Raw genomic sequence first — 10218 nt, 5'->3', positions numbered from 1 at the left:
TAACCCCTCCGCCGAGATCCAGTTCAGACCCATAGACTGAAAGGACTGCTACTCGGAGACATCCCTTCCATGTTTCAGAGATGTCAGCCCAGAAAAGATGTATGCTGCCCACGTGTGCGCTGTGTAAGTCTGTTACTTCACAGCACTGCGGCTCCGTGTGATCAGGGGGGACTTTCATTGAATTGTTGATCTAACGATGTTTATTAGTTGAATTATAAAACTGGTGCCTGTTGTTCTCTCCCTCGTCTGCATCTCTCCCTGTCCTGGTTGTTCCCTCCCTCACCACTCCTTCTAGCCCCCCAACGTCTACATGACCCACTCCTACTTCACTGCCTTACCCCTTATATCCAAGGCAACTGCAATTATGCGGCAGCGGAGGGACAAATTAGCGGCAGATTGAGTAAATTATGTGGCAAGAAAAGCAATATTACATGGCATGGTGTGGAACATTTTGTGATGGTAGTACTTCATTACTTTGAAATTTTTTAAGTTGTTAACTTCCTCAGGGCATAGTTTGCACCTCATTAACACTCAAATATAGCAATGAGCAACAGAAGTGGGACCACTCAAGCTTTCCAAAGGACCTTTCACTATGCAGCAACATGGGTCGCTGTATTTTCAGTAAAGTTTGAGCCGTTTGAGCTAGAAACAAAGGTTTTTTTGTTAAAATCTGCGGATCATTATGCAAAAATGCCACAGCTACACAATCGCATAATTCCAGTGGCGCTGTTTAAATTCCAATAGGTTCTATTCAGTTTTTTTCAATGTTCGTTTTATAAATAAAAGCAGTTTCACTCTACTTAATTCCCATATTTTATTTATTTAACGATCCACCAATCAATCTGGGCTTGTGGAAACTTTTTTTTTTATTGTAGTGTTTAATGTATTCGAAATTGAGCCTCTGCTAGCATACGCCAGTTTCATGCTTCCTTCCATTTTGAATGTGACGTCGTAGTACACCGCGTCATCACCACTGTGGGGGTTTAATAAAGAATTGTGAGGTTGTACGTTGTAAGAGTGAAACCATCCCAGTCACGCTGAACATGATGTACCTGACCAAAGACAACCTGGACGCCCCAGAGTGTGTCGCATGCAATATGTCAACTCATGTTACCTGAATAGACTCTGAGAACACCTGAATCTAATGCAATCGTCCTATGAGAGAGTCTCCGAAGGTGTTCTGTGGCAAAATGTTTCGTTTTGCTTCTTCCCCATTGGTGCACACCCGGGAACCATATTCTTGTGTAGTGAGCGTATGAAGGGACGTATTTATAGGCCCCTAGCGCCACAGGAGCGTCACTTTTTGTGGTGCTCCTGTGGCACTAAGCACAGCACCGTATTTAGAAGGTGGCGTTAAGCCACCTTTTGTGGCTTAATGCCACCTTGTAAATACGGCCACTTCTCACGCAGCACTGTGCGTGCAATGGGTGTTGCTGTGGTCGTGTCACAGTAACACCCATTGCATTTTGACGCTACCTCAGATTTATGAAATTACATAAACCTGACGCAGCGCCAAAATCTAATACTTTTATTCCTCCTCATTTTTTGTGTTTTACATGCGCGCTGCATAATGCCGCACGCATAGAAAAAGCAAAATGCCAGAAATTATTGTTTATGTGCGGGAAGGTGTCCCTTTCTGGACATAAACACTCATTTGGACATGACGCTTTGGCACTTCTGTGTGTGCTGCATTCTGCAGCACACACAGAAGTGCCAAAGCGCCATTAGTGATTGTCTATGTGCAGGAAGGGACCCCTTCATGCACATAAACAATCACACCCCTCAACGCAGACATTCTTGCACGATGGTGGCTTAATTTAGTGCCAGGGGAGGGGGAAATGCAGGGGTGCGCAGTTTTCCCTTAAATATGGCGTATCCCTGCGTTTCTAAAGTGACGCAGCGCGGCGCTGCCAATTTTGGCGCAGCACCACGCTGTGCCACTTTTCTTTAAATCTAGCCCCAAATCCTTTGTCTAAAGTCCTATAAAATGACCTGCCTTTCACTGTTGTGTGGCCCACTAGTTCTATTGCACTTTACTGAGTTTTTTAAAGATTTATTTGCTTATATACCAATCTGACTGATGGTCCAGCTTTTTTTATCTGTTCTTATAATCTTTAAGTGAACTTTCAAACTTTCTCTCGCGTCTGTCATTCTCACTGAGGACGATACAGCTTTATTCTAAGGCGGAGGATCGATCAGGCTAGAGGCGGGCGCCATCGGGGAGCACAGCGCCCCCGGTCCGAGCCCTGGGCGCGCATGGGGTAAGCAAATGAGAGACAGATTAGCAGGATCCGTGACAAACGGCGCAACACATGCATGTGTCATGACGCATATCATGCCTGTACTATGACGCAGCCGCGTCCCTCTACTCTTTTCCCCTTTTTGCGCCTGCTGTTCTTGCTGATGCTGTACAGCGTAAACAGAAGACCCGCTGGTGTTGCCAATGCTTGTTGCTGTCTGGGTGCACTATGGACCTCCTAGGACAACCAACAGTGAATCCCCTCCCCAAATGCACCCCATTCGGGGACACCCCAGTACCCCAGACGGCCTCAGCTGGCTGGGCCCCAGGTCTCCCACCCATTGGCGTCATTCTGTCCCCACTCCAAACTACTAAAGACACAAGAACTCCAGAGCACAAACCTAACACAACTAATGCACAAGGGAACACAACTACTAACCTGGAAGTGCTAATGCTCAGGGGTCTAAGCGCTATAGAAATACATTTACAATTTACGGGTGCAATTAAGTCAGACCTGGTCACAGATGCATCCTGGTGAAGGGGCCCCAAGGGCCTTTGCATGATGCTCACTCTCATCTCTGGCTCCCCGACCTTCCGTGACCCCATCTCTCCCATGACGCGTGGTGTCTAGAAGAAAAAGCGCTTTATTTAACACGTTACTCCTCCTTGAGGCTCAGAGAATATTCCCTTTTCTAATTAAACAGGTGAGTGGGAGGCTGACCCTGAAGTGTCTCCAAGGGATGGAGAGAAAGAGGGGAGCGCGGCTGGGGTCGAGGTGAGAGCACAGAAGGAGGGAGAAGAGAGGCTGGTGGGAGAAAGAACACAAATATTGGAGGAAGAGGAGTGAGGTACGGAAGGACAGAGGAAGGACAGAGGAGCGAGGTACAGAACGACAGAGGAAGGACAGAGGAGTGAGGCACGGAAGGACAGAGAAAGGACAGAGGAGCGAAGCACGGAAGGACAAAGGGAAGAGCACAGAAGGACAGAGGAAGGGCAAAAGAGCGAGGCACAGAAGGACAGAGGAGCAAGGCATGGAAGGAAAGAGGAGTGAAGCATGTAAGGACAGAGTAGCGAGGCACTGAAGGACAAAGGGGCGAGGCACAAAAGGACGGAGGCGCAAGGTACGGAAGTGGAGCGAGGGACATAAGGACAGAGGAGGTAGGCACGGAAGGACAGAGGAACAAGGCACAGAAGGGCAGAGGAGCAAGGCACAGAAGGACAGAGCAGTGAGGCACAGAGGAGTGAGGCATGGAAGGACAGAGGAGCGAGACACAGAAGAGGAGGAAGGCACGGAAGGACAGAGGAGCGAGGCACGGAAGGACAGAGGAGCAAGGCACAGAAGGACAGAGGAGTGAGGCGTGGAAGGACAGAGGAGCGAGACACAGACGAGGAGGAAGGTACAGAAGGACAAAGAAGCGAGGCACGGAAGGACAGAGGAGCGAGGCACGGAAGAGGAGGAAGGCACAGAAGGACAGAGGAGCGAGGCATAGATGGGCAGAGGAGCGAGGCACGGAAGGACAGAGGAGCGAGGCACGGAAAGACAGAGAAGCGAGGCACGGAAGGACAGAGGAGCAAGGCATGGAAGGAAAGAGGAGTGAAGCATGTAAGGACAGAGTAGCGAGGCACTGAAGGACAAAGGGGCGAGGCACAGAAGGACGGAGGCGCAAGGTACGGAAGTGGAGCGAGGGACATAAGGACAGAGGAGGTAGGCACGGAAGGACAGAGGAACAAGGCACAGAAGGGCAGAGGAGCAAGGCACAGAAGGACAGAGGAGTGAGGCACAGAGGAGTGAGGCATGGAAGGACAGAGGAGCGAGACACAGAAGAGGAAGAAGGCACGGAAGGACAGAGGAGCGAGGCACGGAAGGACAGAGGAGTGAGGCATGGAAGGACAGAGGAGCGAGACACAGACGAGGAGGAAGGTACAGAAGGAGAAAGAAGCGAGGCACGGAAGGACAGAGGAGCGAGGCACGGAAGAGGAGGAAGGCACAGAAGGACAGAGGAGCGAGGCACAGATGGGCAGAGGAGCGAGGCACGGAAGGACAGAGGAGCGAGGCACGGAAAGACAGAGAAGCGAGGCACGGAAGGACAGAGGAGTGAGGCACAGAGGAGTGAGGCATGGAAGGACAGTGGAGCGAGACACAGGAAGGCGGAGAAGGACAGAGGAGCGAGGCACGGAAGGACAGAGGATCGAGGCACAAAAGGACAGAGGAGCGAGGCACAGAAGGACAGAGGAGAGGCAGGAAATGAGGGAGAGAGACAGAGAGGTTCTGAGATATCAACAGTGGAAAGGTAGTGGAAGAGAAGAGAGAAACAGGCAGAGCCAGGTGGAGGGGCACCGAGATCAACAGAGAAAGGAGAGACAGAGAAGGGTGAAGATAGAGAACAGTAGTGTAGGAGGCTGGACTGGCTTGTAGTGAGTACCAAGGGGTACTTGCACCTTGCACCAAGCCCAGTTATCCCTTATTAGTGTATAGGGTGTCTAGCAGCTTAGGCTGATAGATAATGGTAGCTTAGCAGAGCAGCTTAGGCTGAACTAGGAGACGTGTGAAGCTACTACAGTACCACTTAGTGTCATATGCACAATATCATAAGAAAACACAATACACAGTTATACTAAAAATAAAGGTACTTTATTTTTATGACAATATGCCAAAGTATCTTAGAGTGTACCCTCAGTGAGAGGATAGGAAATATACACAAGATATATATACACAATAGCAAAAATATGCAGTATAGTCTTAGAAAACAGTGCAAACAATGTATAGTTACAATAGGATGCAATGGGGAAACATAGGGATAGGGGCAACACAAACCATATACTCCAGAAGTGGAATGCGAACCACGAATGGACCCCAAACCTATGTGACCTTGTAGAGGGTCACTGGGACTATTAGAAAATAGTGAGAGTTAGAAAAATAACCCTCCCCAAGACCCTGAAAAGTGAGTGCAAAGTGCACTAAAGTTCCCCTAAGGACAAAAGAGTCGTGTTAGAGGAATAATGCAGGAAAGACACAAACCAGCAATGCAACAACTGTGGATTTCCAATCTAGGGTACCTGTGGAACAAGGGGACCAAGTCCAAAAGTCACAAGCAAGTCGGAGATGGGCAGATGCCCAGGAAATGCCAGCTGCGGGTGCAAAGAAGCTTCGACTGGACAGAAGAAGCTGAGGTTTCTGCAGGAACGAAAAGGGCTAGGGACTTCCCCTTTGGTGGACGGATCCCTCTCGCATAGGAGAGTCGTGCAGAAGTGTTTTCCCGCCAAAAGGACGCCAACAAGCCTTGTTACACGCAAATCGTGCGTTTAGCGTTTTTGGATGCTGCTGGGGCCCAGGAGGGACCAGGAGGTCGCAAATTGGACCTGCAGAGAGAGGGGACGTCGAGCAAGACAAAGAGCCCTCACTGAAGCAGGTAGCACCCGGAGAAGTGCCAGAAACAGGCGCTACGAGGATGTGTGAAACAGTGCTCACCGAAGTTGCACAAAGGAGTCCCACGTCGCCGGAGACCAACTTAGAAAGTCGTGCAATGCAGGTTAGAGTGCCGTGGACCCAGGCTTGGCTGTGCACAAAGGATTTCCGCCGGAAGTGCACAGGGGCCGGAGTAGCTGCAAAGTCGCGGTTCCCAGCAATGCAGCCCAGCGAGGTGAGGCAAGGACTTACCTCCACCAAACTTGGGCTGAAGAGTCACTGGACTGTGGGGGTCACTTGGACAGCGTCGCTGGATTCGAGGGACCTCGCTCGTCGTGCTGAGAGGAGACCCAAGGGACCGGTAATGCAGCTTTTTGGTGCCTGCGGTTGCAGGGGGAAGATTCCGTCGACCCACGGGAGATTTCTTCGGAGCTTCTGGTGCAGAGAGGAGGCAGACTACCCCCACAGCATGCACAAGCAGGAAAACAGTCGAGAAGGCGGCAGGATCAGCGTTACAGAGTTGCAGTAGTCGTCTTTGCTACTATGTTGCAGGTTTGCAGGCTTCCAGCGCGGTCAGCGGTCGATTCCTTATCAGAAGGTGAAGAGGGAGATGCAGAGGAACTCGGCTGAGCTCATGCATTCGTTATCTAAAGTTTCCCCAGAGACAGAGACCCTAAATAGCCAGAAAAGAGGGTTTGGCTACCTAGGAGAGAGGAAAGGCTACTAACACCTGAAGGAGCCTATCACAAGGAGTCTCTGACGTCACCTGGTGGCACTGGCCACTCAGAGCAGTCCAGTGTGCCAGCAGCACCTCTGTTTCCAAGATGGCAGAGGTCTGGAGCACACTGGAGGAGCTCTGGACACCTCCCAGGGGAGGTGCAGGTCAGGGGAGTGGTCACTCCCCTTTCCTTTGTCCAGTTTCGCGCCAGAGCAGGGGCTAAGGGGTCCCTGAACCGGTGTAGACTGGCTTATGCAGAATTGGGCACATCTGTGCCCAACAAAGCATTTCCAGAGGCTGGGGGAGGCTACTCCTCCCCTGCCTTCACACCATTTTCCAAAGGGAGAGGGTGTCACACACTCTCTCAGAGGAAGTTCTTTGTTCTGCCATCCTGGGCCAGGCCTGGCTGGACCCCAGGAGGGCAGCTGCCTGTCTGAGGGGTTGGCAGCAGCAGCAGCTGCAGTGAAACCCCAGGAAGGGCAGTCTGGCAGTACCAGGGTCTGTGCTACAGACCACTGGGATCATGGAATTGTACCAACAATGCCAGGATGGCATAGAGGGGGCAATTCCATGATCATAGACATGTTACATGGCCATATTCGGAGTTACCATGGTGAAGCTACATATAGGTAGTGACCTATATGTAGTGCACGCGTGTAATGGTGTCCCCGCACTCACAAAGTTCAGTGAATTGGCTCTGAACAATGTGGGGGCACCTTGGCTAGTGCCAGGGTGCCCTCACACTAAGTAACTTTGCACCTAACCTTTACCAGGTAAAGGTTAGACATATAGGTGACTTATAAGTTACTTAAGTGCAGTGTAAAATGGCTGTGAAATAACGTGGACGTTATTTCACTCAGGCTGCAGTGGCAGGCCTGTGTAAGAATTGTCAGAGCTCCCTATGGGTGGCAAAAGAAATGCTGCAGCCCATAGGGATCTCCTGGAACCCCAATACCCTGGGTACCTCAGTACCATATACTAGGGAATTATAAGGCTGTTCCAGTAAGCCAATGTAAATTGGTAAAAATGGTCACTAGCCTGTCAGTGACAATTTGGAAAGAAATGAGAGAGCATAACCACTGAGGTTCTGATTAGCAGAGCCTCAGTGAGACAGTTAGTCACTACACAGGTAACACATTCAGGCACACTTATGAGCACTGGGGCCCTGGTTACCAGGGTCCCAGTGACACATACAACTAAAACAACATATATACAGTGAAAAATGGGGGTAACATGCCAGGCAAGATGGTACTTTCCTACACAACCCCCCCCCAAACGAAGGACAATAAGACTAGCCATTACCTGATGAGTCTTCATTGTCTAAGTGGAAATATCTGGAGAGTCCATCTGCATTGGAGTGGCTACTCCCAGGTCTATGTTCCACTGTATAGTCCATTCCCTGTAGGGATATGGACCACCCCAACAATTTAGGATTTTCACCTTTCATTTGTTTTAGCCAAAGTAGAGGTTTGTGGTCTGTCTGAACAATGAAGTGAGTGCCAAACAGGTATGGCCTCAACTTCTTCAGAGCCCAGACCACAGCAAAGGCCTCCCTCTCAATGGCAGACCAACGCTTTTCTCTAGGGGCCAACCTCCTATTAATAAAAGCAACAGGTTGATCCTGGCCCTCAGAATTAAGTTGTGATAGGACTGCCCCTACTCCTAATTCAGATGCATCAGTTTGGACATAGAATTTTTTAGAGTAACAAGGGCTTTTCAGGACAGGTGCAGAGCACATGGCCTGCTTCAGCTCCTCAAAAGCTTTCTGACAGCTTGCTGTCCATAATACCTTTTTAGGCATTTTTTTGGAAGTGAGGTCATTAAGAGGGGCTGCAATGGAGCCATAGTTCTTAATGAACCTCCTGTAATACCCAGTGAGGCCTAGGAAGGCTCTCACTTGAGTCTGAGTGGTAGGGGGAACCCAATCAATAATTGTTTGGATTTTCCCCTGAAGTGGTGCAATCTGTTCCCCACCAACAAGGTGTCCCAGATAAACCACCTTACCCTGCCCTATCTGGCACTTTGAAGCCTTGATAGTGAGGCCTGCCTTTTGCAGGGCCTCCAAAACTTTCCAAAGGTGGACCAGGTGATCATCCCAGCTGGAGCTAAAGACAGCTATATCGTCCAAATATGCTGCACTGAAAGCTTCCAGCCCTTGCAGGACTGTGTTCACCAACCTCTGAAAAGTGGCAGGTGCATTTTTCAAACCAAAAGGCATTACAGTAAACTGGTAATGTCCTCCAATGGTAGAAAATGCAGTCTTAGGTTTAGCATCTTCTGACAATTTGATCTGCCAATACCCTGCAGTCAAATCAAAAGTGCTTAGATACTTGGCAGATGCCAGTGTATCTATGAGCTCATCTGCCCTGGGTATAGGGTGAGCATCAGTTTTGGTTACCAAGTTGAGACCTCTATAGTCTACACAAAACCGCATTTCTTTCTTTCCATCTTTAGAATTGGGTTTTGGTACCAGTACCACAGGAGAAGCCCATGGACTGTCAGAGTGCTCAACCACTCCTAGTTCCAGCATTTTTTGAACTTCTTGCTTTATGCAGTCCCTGACATGGTCAGGCTGCCTATAGATCTTACTTTTGACAGGTAAACTGTCTCCAGTATCTATAGTGTGCTCACACCAAGAAGTGGTGCCTGGCACAGTAGAGAAGAGTTCTGAAAATTGTCCTAGGAGATTTATGCAATTATCTTTCTGCTCAGCAGTAAGACAATCAGCCAAAACTACACCTTCCACAAGAGCATCTTGTTCTGTGGAAGAGAAGAGATCAGGTAGAGGATCACTGTCTTCTTCCTGTCCCTCATCTGTTGCCATGAGCAGGGTGAGATCAGCCCTGTCATAGTAGGGTTTTAGGCGGTTGACATGGAGCACCCTAAGGGGACTCCTGGCAGTGCCTAAGTCAACCAAGTAGGTGACTTCACCCTTCTTTTCAACAATTGTGTGGGGTCCACTCCATTTATCTTGGAGTGCTCTTGGGGCCACAGGCTCCAAGACCCACACTTTCTGCCCTGGTTGGTACTGAACCAAAACAGCCTTCTGATCATGCCATTGCTTCTGGAGCTCTTGGCTGGCCTGAAGGTTTTTACTGGCCTTTTTCATGTACTCAGCCATCCTTGATCTGAGGCCAAGTACATAATCCACAATATCTTGCTTAGGAGCTTTTAAAGGTTGTTCCCAACCCTCCTTTACAAGTGTGAGTGGACCCCTGACAGGGTGTCCAAAAAGAAGTTCAAAGGGGCTGAAGCCCACTCCTTTCTGGGGTACCTCCCTGTAGGCAAAAAGGAGGCATGGTAGAAGGATATCCCATCTCCTGCGGAGTTTTTCAGGGAGTCCCATAATCATGCCTTTGAGAGTTTTATTAAATCTCTCCACCAGTCCATTTGTTTGTGGATGATAGGGTGTTGTGAACTTGTACGTTACACCACACTCCTTCCACATGGCCTTTAAGTATGCAGACATGAAATTGCTTCCTCTGTCTGATACTACTTCCTTTGGGAAGCCCACCCTGGAAAATATTCCCAGGAGGGCCTTTGCCACTGCAGGAGCTGTAGTGGTCCTTAAAGGAATAGCTTCAGGATATCTTGTGGCATGGTCCACTACCACTAAGATAAACCTATTGCCTGAAGCAGTAGGAGGGTCAAGGGGGCCAACTATGTCAACCCCTACCCTTTCAAAGGGAACCCCAACCACAGGCAGTGGGATAAAGGGTGCCTTTGGAGTGCCACCTGTCTTGCCACTGGCTTGACAGGTTTCACAGGACTTACAAAATTCCTTTGTGTCCTCAGACATCCTAGGCCAATGAAACAGGGGAACAAGCCTGTCCCAAGTTTTCATTTGTCCTAGAT

At 49.5% G+C, this 10218-nt stretch overlaps 1 protein-coding gene across 1 annotated transcript; it reads left to right on the top strand.

The window, feature by feature from the left end:
- Positions 1-4121: 4121 nt before the first annotated feature.
- Positions 4122-4655, top strand: LOC138283268 (octapeptide-repeat protein T2-like). Its single transcript, XM_069221288.1, has one exon. The coding sequence runs from the start codon at positions 4122-4124 to the stop codon at positions 4653-4655; it is 534 nt and encodes a 177-aa protein (XP_069077389.1).
- Positions 4656-10218: the final 5563 nt, after the last annotated feature.

This window comes from Pleurodeles waltl, chromosome 3_1, assembly GCF_031143425.1.
Source record: "Pleurodeles waltl isolate 20211129_DDA chromosome 3_1, aPleWal1.hap1.20221129, whole genome shotgun sequence".
Lineage (NCBI taxonomy): Eukaryota > Metazoa > Chordata > Amphibia > Caudata > Salamandridae > Pleurodeles > Pleurodeles waltl.
Note: the sequence above shows the minus strand (reverse complement) of the source record. Positions and strands in the feature narration are given on the sequence as shown.

What these genes read in the sequence shown, in the direction of transcription:
- LOC138283268 (XM_069221288.1), top strand. Translation starts at nt 4,122, where the DNA reads ATGGAAGGACAGAGGAGCGAGACACAGACGAGGAGGAAGGTACAGAAG.